This window comes from Aotus nancymaae, unplaced genomic scaffold, assembly GCF_030222135.1.
Source record: "Aotus nancymaae isolate 86718 unplaced genomic scaffold, 86718_ANA_hifiasm-v0.15.2.pri h1tg000131l, whole genome shotgun sequence".
Taxonomy (NCBI): domain Eukaryota; kingdom Metazoa; phylum Chordata; class Mammalia; order Primates; family Aotidae; genus Aotus; species Aotus nancymaae.
In genome coordinates this window covers 6,900,132-6,915,695 of record NW_026988546.1, presented here as the reverse complement: position 1 = coordinate 6,915,695, position 15,564 = coordinate 6,900,132, and the positions used below count along the sequence as shown (strand labels likewise).

The 15,564-nt window shown below is 35.3% G+C and overlaps 1 protein-coding gene across 11 annotated transcripts in view; it reads right to left on the bottom strand.

Moving 5' to 3' along the window:
• The window catches only part of LOC135272713 (ankyrin repeat domain-containing protein 36B-like), a 175,769-nt gene that overhangs the window by 43,126 nt on the left and 117,079 nt on the right, over positions 1-15,564 (bottom strand). For all 11 annotated transcript variants that reach the window (XR_010340705.1, XR_010340706.1, XM_064371293.1 and 8 more), the window contains exons 5-11: positions 13,063-13,169; positions 11,687-11,824; positions 9,176-9,246; positions 4,742-4,769; positions 4,574-4,647; positions 2,892-2,920; positions 2,725-2,797 (exon numbers count right to left, since the gene is read on the bottom strand). Coding sequence is in view for 9 of the 11 variants with exons in the window: in XM_064371293.1 (XP_064227363.1) it covers positions 2,725-2,797; positions 2,892-2,920; positions 4,574-4,647; positions 4,742-4,769; positions 9,176-9,246; positions 11,687-11,824; positions 13,063-13,169 (520 nt within the window). In the remaining 2 variants the exon portion in view is untranslated. The remainder of the gene's footprint in view (positions 1-2,724; positions 2,798-2,891; positions 2,921-4,573; positions 4,648-4,741; positions 4,770-9,175; positions 9,247-11,686; positions 11,825-13,062; positions 13,170-15,564) is intronic.

Sequence of the window (15,564 nt, the reverse complement as noted above, 5' to 3'; positions counted from 1 at the left end):
CTGTATTAGTGTAGGCTTTGATGTTTCATACTTTGTGTGTTGGAGGTGGAACATGACAGAAATGCACTGAGGAGAACAGAAATACAGGTGTCATGAAACATACTTATAATTTCAAACGTGATATTTTTCTTTATATGTCTATTACCACAATAAAACAGTGTCATTGTGCATGTGGATATGCCGAGTGATGAGGAAAACATGTGATCAAAATCAGAGGAGCAACTCATATGTCTGGGAATCAATGTCAAAGCATGTGGTAAATCCTCCTGCATGTCATGTCTTTCATGCAAGACATCAGTAGGGTTTATACCATTATACTACAAATATTCATCATGCTCTTCTACTTGCCTGATAATTGAGCAGGTGCACAATGACTATGATGCTTTATTTGAATGTATGCTTGACAACTACTCAGTGGAAGTGTCCCAGAACGATCAGCTTGGATATAGGTTTGGTGAATCCTAGTATATAATATTCTTTATTTCTCATACTCATGTGGTATAATAATGTGCCTACATTTCTTGCATCCTCTAGTTTAATCTTCAGAAATTTTCTTCATTCACTCATGGCAAGAAGACATAATATATTAACCTCTTCAAAAAGTATAATAAATTATCAAATTTGACATACTTATACCAAATAATGTTGCTACAAGGATTAGATATGAATAAGCTTTTACATTTCAATCTCACTCCAATATTCACTGAAAATAAACTGTTTAGGAGTCAATTAATGATTTCAAATTATTTTCTTTCCAATATGGTCTGGTTTGAAGTATTACGTTTTTACCTAAATAATTTTTATTAAATTGATATTTGATCCAAAGTTAGCTCCTCGAAAAACAATGTCAATGTATGTATATTCATGTTTATCTCATTTGAATAACTAATATCAACAAAACATATATCTCTGATGCCCAAGAGTAACAAAGGCTAGTATAGACAAAGACAGGATAGAATATTAAAAACATAAAAGGACACAGTGGCTTGTTAATATAATCTCAGCTACTCAGAAGGCTGAGACAGAAGTATCACTTGAGCATCCCAGGAGTTTGAGACTAGCCTGGGAAACACAGCAAGATTCTATCTTTATAAAAATAATCATGCAGGCTGGGTGCGGTGGCTTGTGCCTGTAATACCAGCACTTTGGGAGGCCAAAGTAGGTGGAACACTTGAGGTCAGGAGATGAAGACAAGCCTGGTCAACATGGTGAAACCCCATCTCTAATAAAAATACAAAAAGTAGTCAGGTCTGATGGCACACACCTGTCATATGCGTATTTCTAAAACACTGAGTGTCAATAGCAATGTGGATACACCAAGTGATGAGGACCAATGTGATCTAAAATCAGAGGAGCAACTCATACACCTGGGAGTCAATGTCAAAGCAGGTGGTACTATTCCCGCATGTCTTTCATGCAACACATCAGAAGAATTTATACCATTGTACTACAAATATTCATCATGCTCTTTAACTTGCCCGACAACTGAGAAGGTACACAATTACAATGACACTTCAGTTGAATGTATACTTCATGTCTCTGCAGGGGAAAGGTACTAAATAGATCAGCTTGGATGTATGTTTGCCGAATACTCGTACATAATATTCATTATTACTCACAACCATGTGGTGTAATGACTTTCCTACATTTAGGGAATCCTCTACTTGAGCTTTCTGAAAGTTTCATCACACACTCATGCAACACGATATGACACATAAGCCTCAATAAACAGTATCAGCCTTTATCGGTTTTGACATACTTCTACTAAAAAAAACTACTACAAGCATTGGATATTAATAAGCTTTTACATTCAGATATCACTCCAATATTCATTGAAAATAATTTTTGGAGGCAGTAAATGAATTCAACATAATTTTTGTTTCGCAAATAGTCTTCTTTGAGGTATCATGTTATCCTTTAAAGAAATTTCATTAAATAGCTATTTTATCCAAGAGTTAGCTCCTTGACCAATTGGGCCAATGTATTCATATTCTAGTTTATCTTATTTTCAATAATTAAAATCAACAAAACATCTATCTCTGATACCTAATAGCAACAAAGAAGAGTAATGAGTCACCGTGGTTTATCCCAGTTCTAGCACTCTTTCCTGTTTCTGGTAGTTTCTGGAGCAGTCAAAATCAAATCTTTTTTTATGCAAATATTCTAAATAAATCCAAAGTGAGTTCACTCACGTTTCCACAGCAGAAACCCCTAAATTACATACATAACCTCTTCTTTTCCCTCCTTGCTGCCTCACAATCCCTCTTCCTTGGAGAAAATAATTACTAATCAATGGTCTCATTAGTTCTCTCATTCTACAGTGTTTATGGTTTATTACAATCACTTCTTCCCTCTGGTTTCAGCAAAACAACCTAGTGTCTATCATCTCTATTACTACATCTCTTTTTCCTTTCCTTCCTGAAGAAAACATGCTGTAGAATTAAAGCAAAATTACGCTGTCCTTTGAGCTTGCTATGTCTTGAATTGCTCTTCAGAGGTTCTTCTATTTAATTTCAATGTAGAAAAGTTTATAACCGTACTACTCAGATCACGGACAACGACCAGCAGCATCACTGGTGCTAAATAACTTATTACAAATGCAGAATCTCAGGCTTCCTGAATCACAACGTACACTTTCAATGAGCCCCCTGCTGATTTATTTGGGAAGGGAAGTTCCCTTTTTTCTTGAGTAAACATGACATTAAATGTGTATTGCAAAATTACCTGTCCCAGATTTTGATTCATCCTTTTTTTCTGTGGCTGCATTTGAAACAGGATCTTTCTCATCATGTGTAGCCTGAATGGGATTTGAAGCAAAATAATCAGCACATAAAGTATATTTCACAGACTATACAGTTAATAGTTCAAAATACAAATGAGAGTGTAATTACCTTTGGGGCCCGTTCTTTCTGAGAAGACACTGAAAAGAGAAAGGGATACATAATAAATCATATGTAAATATGATAAAGATATCCATACATTGATGCAGTGTTAGCATCAACCTGTATTTTCCTGCCTGTATTAGTGTAGGCTTTGATGTTTTATACTTTGTGTCTTGGGACAGCAACATGACAGAAACACACTGAAGAAAACAGGAATATAGGCCTCACAAATTCCAACATAATATAATTTGTCATATATCTACTCCTAAAATAAGAGAGTTTCAATAGCAATGTGGATAGCCTTAGTGATGAGAACCAATGTGATCTAAAATCAGAGGAGCAACTCATAAACCTGGGAATCAATGTCAAAGCAGGTGGTACTATTCCCGCATGTCTTTCATGCAAGACATCAGAAGGATTTATACCATTATACTACAAACATTCATCATGCTCTTTCACTTGCCCAATAACTGAGAAGGTACACAATTACAAGGACACTTCAGTTGAATGTACACTTCACATCTCTTCAGTGGAAGTGTCCCTAATTGATCAGCTTGGATATGTTTGGTGAATCCCAGTAAATAGCATTCATTATTTCTCACGTCCATGTGGTGTAATAATTAGCCCACGTTTCTCATATCCTGTTGTTTAGCTTTCTGAAAGTTTCATGATCCACTCATGACAACAAGATATTATATAAAAACCTCAATAAAAAGTATCATCAATTATCAATTTTGACATACTTCTAAAAAACAAAACCACATTAGATATTAAATGCTTTTACATTCAAAAATTACTCCAAAATGCATTGAAAAACTCATTTTAGAGTATATTAATGAATTCAACAATACTTTTATTTCTAAAAGTCTTGTTTGAAGTACCATATTATTTTCTAAAGAATTTTCATTAAATAGCTATTTTATCGAAGAGTTAGCTCCTTAAACAATAAAGACAATGTATTCATATTCAAGTTTATCTCATTTTGATAACAAAAAATAAAAAAAAGGTATCTCTGTGGCCTAACAGTAACAAAGAGGAGCAATGAGTCAGTGTGGTTTATCTCAATTCCAGCACTCTTTCTGCTCCCAGTAATTCCTGGAGCAGCCACAGTCAAATCTTCTTTTATGCAAATATTCTAAATGCATCTGAAGGGAGTTCACTCAGGTTTCCTCAGCAGAATCCCCAAAATTACATGACTAACTTCTTCTTTTCCCTCCTTCCTGCCTCACAATCTCTCCTCCTTAAGGAAAGTAATTACTCCATCAGTGGTGTCCTTAGTTGTTCTACAGTGTTTACGGGTTATTACGATCACTTCTTCCCTCTGGTTTTGGCAATATGGTCTGATGCCTATAATTTCTATTACTTCATCTCCTTCTCTTTCCCCCTTGATGAAAACATGCTGTAGAACTAAAGCAAAATTATGCTGTCCCTGAGTCTGGTATGTCTTCAACTGCTCTTTAATGCTTCTTCTTCCCAATTTCAATGTAGGGAAGTCTATAATCTTACTACTCAGATCAAGGCCAAGGACTAGCAGTACCAGTGTCAACCAAGAAATTATTATTAATGCAGAAACCCAGGCCTGCTCAATCACAATGTGCAGCTTCACTGAGCCTTCCGCTGATTTGTTCAAAAAATAGAAGTTCTCTTCAATCTTGAGGGAACATGACATTAAATGTGTATTGCAAAATTACCTGTCCCAGATTTGTCTCCATCCTTTACTTCTCTGGCTATAACTGAAACAGATGTTTTCTTGTCACTTGGAGCCTGAATGGGATTTGAAACAAAATAATCAATACATTAAGTATATTTCATAGACTATGGAGTTAATAATTAGAAATATAAATGAGAGTGTAATTATCCTGAAGGCTAGTTGTTTCAGAGAAGATACTGAAAAGAAAAAGGGATACATAATCAATCATATGTAAATACGATAAAGTTAACGATACATTCATGTAGTGTTAGCATCAAGCTTTATCCCCCTGCCTGTATTAGCGTAGGCTTTGATGTTTCATACTTTGTGTCTTGGAACAGGAACATGACAGAAATACACCGAACAGAACAGAAATACAGGTGTCATGAAACATACACTTATAATTTCAAATGTGATATTATTCTTTATATGTCTATTACCACAATAAAATAGTGTCATTGTGCATGTGGATATGCTGAGTGATTAGGAATAAATGTGATCTAAAATCAGAGGAGCAACTTATACATCTGGGAATCAATGTCAAAGCAGGTGGTAAATGCTCCTGCATGTCATGTCTTTCATGCAAGACATCAGAAGGATTTGTACCATTATACTACAAATATTCATTGCGCTCTTCTACTTGCCTGATAATTGAGCAGGTGCGCAATGAGTATGACGCTTTAGTTGAATGTACACTTCACAACTCCTCAGTGGACGTGTCCCAGAATGATCAGCTTGGATATAGGTTTGTTGAATCCTAGTATATAATATTCTTTATTCCTCATACCCATGTGGTGTAAGGTCGGTTGCCTCGCCACGAGCTCAGACGCACACGCCTCCCCCTTTTGTCTGAAAGCTTGGACCTGCTCAGGCATGTTCCCTTCTCCCCTTCTCACACAGCCTGGCCTTCCGTTAAAGAACCCAGTATGCAAGCAGAGTCTTGTGATTCTAGCCAACAGCAGTCAAGTCTTTCTAGCCAATAGCAGCCGAGTCTTTCTAGCCAATAGCAGCTGAGTCTTTCTAGCAATAGCAGCCGAGTAATTCTAACCAATAGCAGCCAAGTCCTGTATGCAAACAAAGGCTTGTAACCTTAACCAATAGCAGTCCTGCTGTCCCACAACCAATCGAGCTCCTTCACTCCCTATAAAACCCCACATCTGAGAGGAGTCCGTGCGACTTCTCTGGCCCCTCCTGTTGGACCACAGAACCTCACCCGTGAGCCTGAATAAATTCCTTCATATTGGATCTTCTTGTGTTGGCCTCAGTTTCTTCTTTTTAAACTTGGCAAGAACCCAAGAACAAACCTTACATGTGGTATAACAATGTGTCTACATTTCTTGTATCCTCTAGTTTAATCTTCAGAAACTTTCTTCATTTCACTCATGGCAAGAATATACAATATATAAACCTCTTCAAAAAGTATAATAAATTATCAAATTTAACATACTTATACAAAATAAAGTTGCTACAAGGATAGATATGAATAAGCTTTTACATTTGAAACTCACTCTAATATTCATTGAAAACAAACCTTTTAGGAGTCAATTAATGAATTCAACATTATTTTTGTTTCCAAAATAGTCTAGCTTGAAGTATACTATTCTCTTAAAAATTTTTATTAAATTGCTATTTCATCCAAAAATTAGCTTCTGGAGAAACAAAGTTAATGTATATATATTCATGTTTATCTCATTTGAATAACTAATATCAACAAAACACGTATCTCTGATGCCCAATAGTAAATAAGAGTAGTAATCAGTTACTGTGGTTTATCCTAATTCTAGCACTCTTTACTGCTTCCAGTAGTTCCTGGAGCAGTCAAAGTCAAATCACCTTTTATGCAAATATTCTAAATACATCTGAAGTGAGTTCATTTATACTTGAGTCATAATTTTAAAAATCATTTTCTTTATACTCCTCAAGTCTCCTGATATACCTACATTTTCTGAGTTCAGCAGTTCAGCACTCTTGCCATCTGTTTGTCCAGTTTTGCAAAAACATACACGTCAACAAATAATGTTTCCTAGGAATACAACTAACAATGGATGTGAAGGACCTCTTCAAGAAGAACTACAATCCACTGCTCAAGGAAATAAGAGAGGACACAAACAGATGAAAAATCATTCCATGCTCATGGTTAGGAAGAATCAATATTGTGAAAATGGCCATACTGCCCAAAAGAATTTATAGATTCAATGCTATCTCCATCAAGCTACCTGTGACCCTCTTCACAGAATTTGAAAAAAAACACCTTAAACTTCATATGGAACCAAAAAAGAGCTTGCATAGCCAAGAGAATCCGAAGCAAAACAACAACAACAACAACAAAACAAAGCTGGAGTCATCATGTTACTGACTTCAAACTATATCACAAGGCTACTGTACTCAAAACAGCATGGTACTGGTACCAAAACAGAGATATAGACCAATGGAATAAATAGAGGCCTCTGAAAGAACACCACACAACTATCTGACCTTTGACAAACCAGAGAAAAGCAATGGGGAAAGGATTCCCTATTTAATAAATGGTATTGGGAAAACTGGCTAGCCATGTGCAGAAAGACAAAACTAGATCCCTTCCCCACACCTTATACACAAATTAACTTCAAATGGATATAAAAATTTAAACATGAGGCCTAACACCATAAAAACTCTTGAAGAAAACTTAGGCAATATCATTCGGGACATAGGCATGGGCAAGGACTTCATGAGTAAAACACTAAAAGCAATAGCAACAAAAGCCAAAATAGACAAATGGGAACTAATTAAACTTAAGAGCTTCTGCACAGCAAAACTATCAATAGAGTGAACCGGCGACCAACAGAATGGGAAAAAAGTTTTGCAATCTACCCATCTGACAAAGGGCTAATATCCAGAATCTATGGAGAACTTAAATTTACAAGAAAAAAACAAACAACCTCATCAAAAGAATGGGTGAAGGAAACGAACAGACAATTCTCAAAGGAAGACATTTATGCAGCCAACAAACATATGAAAAAAAGCTTATCATCAGTGGTCATTAGAGAAATGCAAACAAAACCACAATGAGATACCATCCCACGTCAGTTAGAATGGTAATCATTAAAAAATCAGGATACAACAGATGCTGGAGAGCATGTGTAGAAATAGGAATGCTTTTACACTGTTGGTGGGAGTATCAATCAGTTCAACCATTGTAGAAGACAGTGTGGTGATTCCTCAAGGATCTAGAACCAGAAATACTATTTGACCTGGCAATCCCATTACTGGGTATATACCCAAAATTTATAAATTGTTCTATTGCAAAGACACATGCACACATATGATTATCTAAGCACTGTTCACATAGCAAAGACTTGGAAGCAACCCAAATGCCCATCAATGATAGACTGGATAAAGAAAATGTGGCACATATACACCATGGAATTTTATGCAGCCATCAAAAAGAATGTGTTCTTGTTCTCTGCAGGGACATGGATGAAGCTGAAAACGATCATTCTCAGCAAACTAACACGAGAACAAAAAACCACATGCCGCATGTTCTCACTCATAAGTGGGAGTTATGTGGACATAGGGAGGGGAATATTACACACCAGAGCCTGTCAGTGGGTGGAGGGCTGGAGAGGGATAGCATTGGGAGAAATACCTAATGCAGATGACAGGATGATGGATGCAGCAAACCACCATTACGCTATGAAACAAACCTGCACATTCTACACATGAACCCCACAACTTAAAGTATAACTTAAAAAAAGAAGATTGTCACTAAATCTTCTACTGCCATATATTATAGCAAGATACACTCAATTTGAAACAGAATAGGAATATTTGCTGCAGAATTATAGTATATAAAAATACATAAAGGCCTAAAATTAAGTTGGGGCTATAACTGCTGTAAAGAAAATAATTCACATGACAGTCATAAGACTGTCATTTTAGAAAGACCTACATGCAAAACTGGCCCTTCACTGGTGTTTGGAAATTTATATTTTAAAGGTTTCTCACCATTTTCTAACTGAGAAAAGTAGATCACTGTACCTAAACTGTTTGCATAAACAATGTAGTTGACTCTGAACAGCTGCTTTTCTTCTGGAAGTCTGGAACTTTTGCACGTGTGAGAGAGGATGCCTATGTAACTAGCTTCCATAAAATCTTTGGATACTGTGTAAGTCTCTATGAGACTCATAGTGGTAAACAACATTGCACATATGCTGTCAAAATTCAAGGCTACAGGAATTAAGCACATCCTGGTAACTCCACAGGAGGGCTCCTGGAAGCTTGTGCCTGGCTTCCCCCAGATATGCCACATGTCCCTTTGCCCTGAGCTAATTTTATTTTGTATTCTTTCACTGTAACAAATCAAAGCCCTGAGTATGACTGTTTGCTGAATCCTTCTAAGTGAATCACCAAACATAGAGGCAGTCTTGGGAAACCCTGACACAATTGCATTACATGAGATTTTTTTTTTCCTTCACGTGACACAGACGGTTTATTCACACCTCTCCACCTGCCACAGTTCCACATCCCAGCTCATTTAAACAGTGCTTTTTTGTAATCAAAACATCCTTATTCTTTTTTATCTATGGTAATACCATCGAGAGTAATTCACTGTTAGAAATCTTACCTGGATTGCTATTTATAGAAAGCGCTTTAGATTTCTTTTCTTCTTTGTATTCAGAAATTAGTTTGAGAATGCTATGCATAAAATTAATAAAGGAAATTTACATGTTAATACTATTATTAAAAAAATTTACCAAACATACTAAATTACTAGAGTATTTTAAACAGTATCAGGATGTTAATTATCCTACACACTTCTCTTCTGTAAGCTCTACAAACTTCTTAGTACCTTTCGAATTAAATAATAACGACAGGTGAAGTACTCATGAAGTGAAGGCAGTATAGCTCATAAACTAACTCACATCACCTTGACATAATAGAAAGTCACCTTCCTGGCTCTTACTGATAAGTCCTGGCTCTATAGCCTACAGGTATTTCCTGTTAAACAGGTTGCTTCTCTTAGGCGCAATGTCTTCTTCTAGATTGCACTGCCTTCTTTCATGAGGTTGTTTTACATGTTTAATGAAGTAGCATTTTTAACATTCACAGAGAAATAGTAAAGTAGTGGAATCTGTTCTTAAATTTTATTGCTGGAACTATTTTGAAATCCCAAATCAAACCCAATTTGTGTTTTTTCATAGGTTCTAATATTCAAATGCTTCAGTTTAAGAAAAATGTTGTCCTAATTTTGTTTATTGTTCTATTATTTGTGGCTTATAATTCAGGGCATCTCAATTATTTCATAATTTGTAAATCAATTTATTTATGAATACATTATTTCATTAAAATAGGTAACATGATTGTCCACTATTACTGAGCTCATCAATTCCAAGGAGAGAAAACTAACAGATGTAAAGATCTGGCTTGGGCTACCACTATCACTTCTCTACAGATTCTAACTGAACCAGCAGATGTTTGCTAGAGTGACAGTTAATCTCCATGTTATCTCCAACTGACATGGAAGACAAAGCCCTACTTTCATTTATTTTAAGTTCCATAAAATAGATGAAAGTTGACATTTTCTCATTTCCAAGATACATACTAACAAAATATTTACACAACACCCCATGTGTTACTTAGCTCCATTCTCAGTTTATAGATCACCTTTGTAACGAAAATCACAATTCTAATATAAGGTGCCACCCATTTTGTTTTGATTCAAACTATTACTTAGCTGGCCAGGAGCCAAATGACCTTCCTGTGACTGCAAAATATGAAATGCTTCACCATGCTAATTTTCTTTGTATTGTTCCAATTTTAGTATTTGTGCTGCCAAAGCAAGCACAAAACCTTTTACATATAAACGCTGATGAGCCATGGATGAAACTTAGTTCTGTTAAATCTAACTAACCAACTTGAGACTCAGATAATTCTGATGAATGACTTCCTATAAAGCAGAATTTAAAAATATTTTAAAAACTTGAGATAGCGATGCAAGCAGCTTGAGAGATCTTCATTATTATAGAAAACAGACCACTTGAGGGGCCAACCACAAGTTGATGCCTACTGCCCTAAGGAAGGATGGCATAGAAGCTTCCACTACCTGAGAAAAGCTCTCACACTGTTTATTTTAAAAGTCTCAGGGTACATATCTGGTAGCAATAAAAAAACCTGTAATTTCTTTCTACAACATTATTTGAATATCTCTGACAGTTTAGAACTATCCCAACTAATATTTGCTTTAAAGAGAAAAAGAAAACAACAAAAAAACCAAGGGACTCAAAAAATAACTCACCACAAAGGTCTTGAAGTCCAGCTTAAAATGTGGGCTCTACATCAGGTTTTGAGTGTGGGTGAAAGTGTCAATTTGCTCACTATGTGTATTCATAAAGTTAGAATTCCAGCTAACAGAGCAAGGTTCTGGTGTTTTGGAAACAATGGCTGAACATATAAGTATATGCATGTGAACTAAAAAATAGTTGTAACTTTGAAGTTTTTTAATGGATCAATGTGAAGATTGAGTGATCTCAAACAGAAAGGGCATCAGGGCAACCTGGGTGGCAAAGGTTAATCATTACCAGACTGTAGGAGCACTTTCAATGGCAAGAAAGCAGCAACAGAATCAATGAAAACAAAACAATGATTAACATGTCCTTTCCCCCTCCCTTTCTGACTTATAAAAACTATTTGTCTTCCTTGAACTTATGGAACCCCTTAGGTTCTTGAAAAATTCAAGGATCAGGCTATAGTAGATGGTCCCCAGTAAACAGCACAAGATTTTTTTGATAAACTGGACATTTCAAGATCCAAATAACTAATTAGAAAAATCAAAGATGTGAAACTACTTTATCCTATGCATAGGGGTTATACTTGAAATAAAAAGAACATTGGAATCCCTAATGAGAAAAGTCTTAAAAGTTTCAATATCAAGAATCCTGTACGTACTGCCACTTATCTGGCCTTTTGCTTGATTTCTGGCTGATGAAGTTCCATAACTCTTGAAAACTTAAAAATTTGCCACTTGAAAACTACCTGAACCAAACTATGAAGTCTCACCTGATACATAAGATGCAATTGTTACAATTATTTTAAACTTCAATTTAGTGTTCACTAGCCTTTTTATGTAAAGACTTACATTTCATTTTTAGCAGCAGCAGCATAATTTTCTGCGGTCTCCCCATATACATCTTGAGAAAACACATCAATATTGTGCTGCAGAAGAAGAATGACTATATCTCTTTTTTCAAGACGAACAGCAAGTGTGAGGGCTGATCTAAAATAACAGAGAGATAATTAAGAACTTTAATAATGTTTTTAAAAGCTAAATATATATACTTTATCAACTTAATATCTTGCTTGTCCATGTAGAATTAACACAATTACATGTACTAATAAACAAGCATCTTGGGTGCTCAAGGGTTTATCTTTGTAAATTATGACAAAGGTTAAAAGCAATGAACAAAAAGGAAGCCTCTTGTCCCACTGTGGTATGACACAGTTAAAGTTGTTGACTTAAAGTCCTTTGATGGGCAAGAAACTATGCTCTGGCCACCTATCTAAAGTAGGTAATTTTAAGTGAAGAATTATTCATTTCTTCCCTAGTCTGATATATTATAATGCAAAATCAACTAAGGGGTCAGATAAGAGCTATCTGTAGGCTTAAAACAATAAAGCCTTAGCTTCAGTTAATGACACTGATAATCATGTGCTAGGCATTTAATTAAATGTCACATATATATATGGAGGATAATATATCCTTTAAGGGTGGTTGTGTGCGCACACACACACACACACACACACACACACACATATATGAGCACATACTTACATGCTTAGCCATTGTTTCCAAAACACCAGCACCTTGCTGTGTTAGCTGGACATTCTAACATTTTATATATATATAATGACTTATACAAAACCACCCTTGAAGAATATATTATTATCCTCCTTTTCACGTAAGAAAACATACTTGGTGATAAGTAATATTCCCAAGGTCACACATCTAGCAAGTGGGAAAGCTTGGGATTAAACCCAGTCCTGTGTGAACCTAAAGCTTGTCTTCATTAAAGTTTTACTCATTTAAAGCTATCTTTTCTCCCTCTCCCCATATCAATTAAAAACAACATCAAAATACAGTAGAAATGAAAAACATGAAACTCCTTTAGCTAATATAAAATCATACAATCAAAAACATCACATTATTACATTATAAATAACACATCATATTACAAATAACAAACATCTGTCAATATACAGAGACTTCTATATATAGAAGCCTTCTATGTGTATAATGTCTATATATAGAGACAAATCCTACCAACACTCTTATGTTACTCATCCAAATAATTGTTTTTCTACCTAAATTATAATCTGTGTTGATATTTCTCACTATATCCCAATAATTAAAAGTTAGTCTTCTTATTAATGTAATATTTCTGACTTGAGTGGCTGCTATCACTCTAAAATGACACTCAGGTTTTAAAACAACACAACAAGAACTAAAGTCTGTACCTTTTAAGAGAATCAAGTGCATTTATATTTGCATTTTTCTTTAATAAAAATTCCACCATCTCTAGTTTTCCTTGACTCACAGCAAATAAAAGTGGTGGAGGTTCTTCCTGTAAAACAACAGCAACAATTTATAATTCACAAAATCACATATTTATCAACTGAATTGAAAACCTTATACAAGATCCTATGAGCTTAAATATATACAATTGAAATAACATAAGAGGTGTCTCTTTCTTTTTACTCCTCAGTGCTTTTCTACGTGCTGCTCCTTCCCCTGGAAACAACCCTACTCTGCCTCACTGTAAGAACTCTGGTCATCTCCAAAAGTCATTTCAAACATCTACCAGTTCCAAGAATCTTTGCTTCTGTCACCGCATTTAGCATGGTATTTTGTAAGGATTTTATTGTTTCCCACCTGAACCAAGAGCTTCTTCAGAGCAAGAGCTGTATTTTTTTCTCTATGTCCTCAAACCCTAAGACACAGTAATAAACGTTTCAGGTATTTTTATTAATGATCTAAATTATTATCTATGAGCAGTGTTTCTTAAACTATTAATACATTCCAAAGAATATTTACTTTACCAGAAGTTGAAGAAAGACTCCAAAAGAAAGACTCCATGATCACCCAAGTTTGAAAAATGTTACAAAACTGTGCAGTATGTAACTAGTATTTGAGAAATCTTTTGAACTTCACCTAATCCATATTTGTCAATACTTTTCATGTAGAACATTAACATTTGAGGAATTAGAGTTTCAGGGATACAGTTGTGAGAGCTTACCAGTAAAGGTGGAGGTTTCCTCTGGGTGATACACATTTGCTTGTTTCTATCAACGGTGTCAGAATCTCCTGGGGAGCACCTGACATTGTCATCTGAGATTCTGACATGATTGACAGTTCATTTGAAGCCTATCTCTTTTTAATTCAGAGAGCTGGGCTCTGAATTAAAAGAGATAGGCTTCAAATAAACTTTCACTCCTTATTATTAAATAGTCCATGGGTTTTCTCTAGTAGCATTTTTATCTTAGCTGTGAGAAAGCTCTATATGAAATGTTATTCTCAACTACAATCCTAGGACCCTGGTGCAAATAATTATGTAATTATAATCATAGGACCCCGATACATAACTCGTTTTAAAATTTATTTGTATTCTAGTTTTCATATTGTTACTTAAAATTTTTTTATTTTAGATAAACTATAAATCAGAAATAAAAATACAATGGCTTATCAATTAAAGCTCTAATAATTACCTATATGAATTATTTATAGCATAATAAAAGCCACTAAATTACCTGCATTTTTAGGAGACAATGCTGAAGAGAAAGATATAATATTGTTGGCAATATGCATAACCTATGCAACTATACCAACTGATAAACCTGAAAAAGCTTACCTGCATTCTAATAGGAAGATGATTCTTTATAGTATATATAAAGAAAAATAGTTTATAAAACACTGTCTAAATTCAAAAGTTCAACCCCATCACTAAAGGATTTATATACAATATAGACTACATATTTGAATAAATATAAAATATCTTGAAAACCTTGAAATATTTACTAAAATATAATATAAAACAGGGCTTGTAAAATCATCCTTACAGAGGCAAGGGAGATGACCTGAGGAAGTGAAGTACCTAAGTAGGTATAATAGCAAAATGAAGACCACATGCCTCATAGAAAGGCGCAACCTCTGGACAGCATCCTTAACAGTGAGATGGGCTCAAGGGACACCAGACTAGATCCTTTAAAAGAAGCCTGGAATCCAGATCTGTGTACAGTCTCCCAAACCTTACATGCTGACACAATTTATAGAGGCAAACCAAACACATCTATGGGCCACATTTAGACTATAGACCTTGTATTTTTATATTTGCTATGGATATATCTCTAAGCGGTTGTGCATAAAGCAAGTATTTTCATGCAAAATACTTCTTTTGTTTCAGATTTTTTTTTTCTAAAACAGGCTCAAAAATGCAATAAAAATTATTATTAAGAGTCATAGTACCCACTTCAAGCACTTTTACAACATTCATTCATCTATAATTTATGTTTACTTTTCCCAGATTAGCCAGGTGCGATGGCTCACGCCTATAATCCCAGCACTTTGAGAGGCCAAGGCGGGTGGATCACGAGGTCAGGAGTTCAAGACCAGCCTGGGCAACACAGTGAAACCCCATCTCTACTAAAAATACAAAAATTAGCCAGGCATGGTGGTGGATGCCTAAAATCCCAGCTACTTGGGAGGCTGAGGCAGAGAATTGCTCGAACCTGGGGAAGCAGAGGTTGCAGTGAGCTGAGATCATGCCACTGCACTCCAGCCTGGGTGAGACAGAGCGAGACTCCTTCTACCACAAAAACAAAAAAACCCAGACTGTTCACCAAATGGATAATTAGTTTATAGGACTGCTGAAACTAAATCATTAAAAGGATACCTCTCCGTATTCTTACTAACTTCATGGTTTTCAGTGTTTAAAACTGCTATCCTGATTATGCATTGTTCTA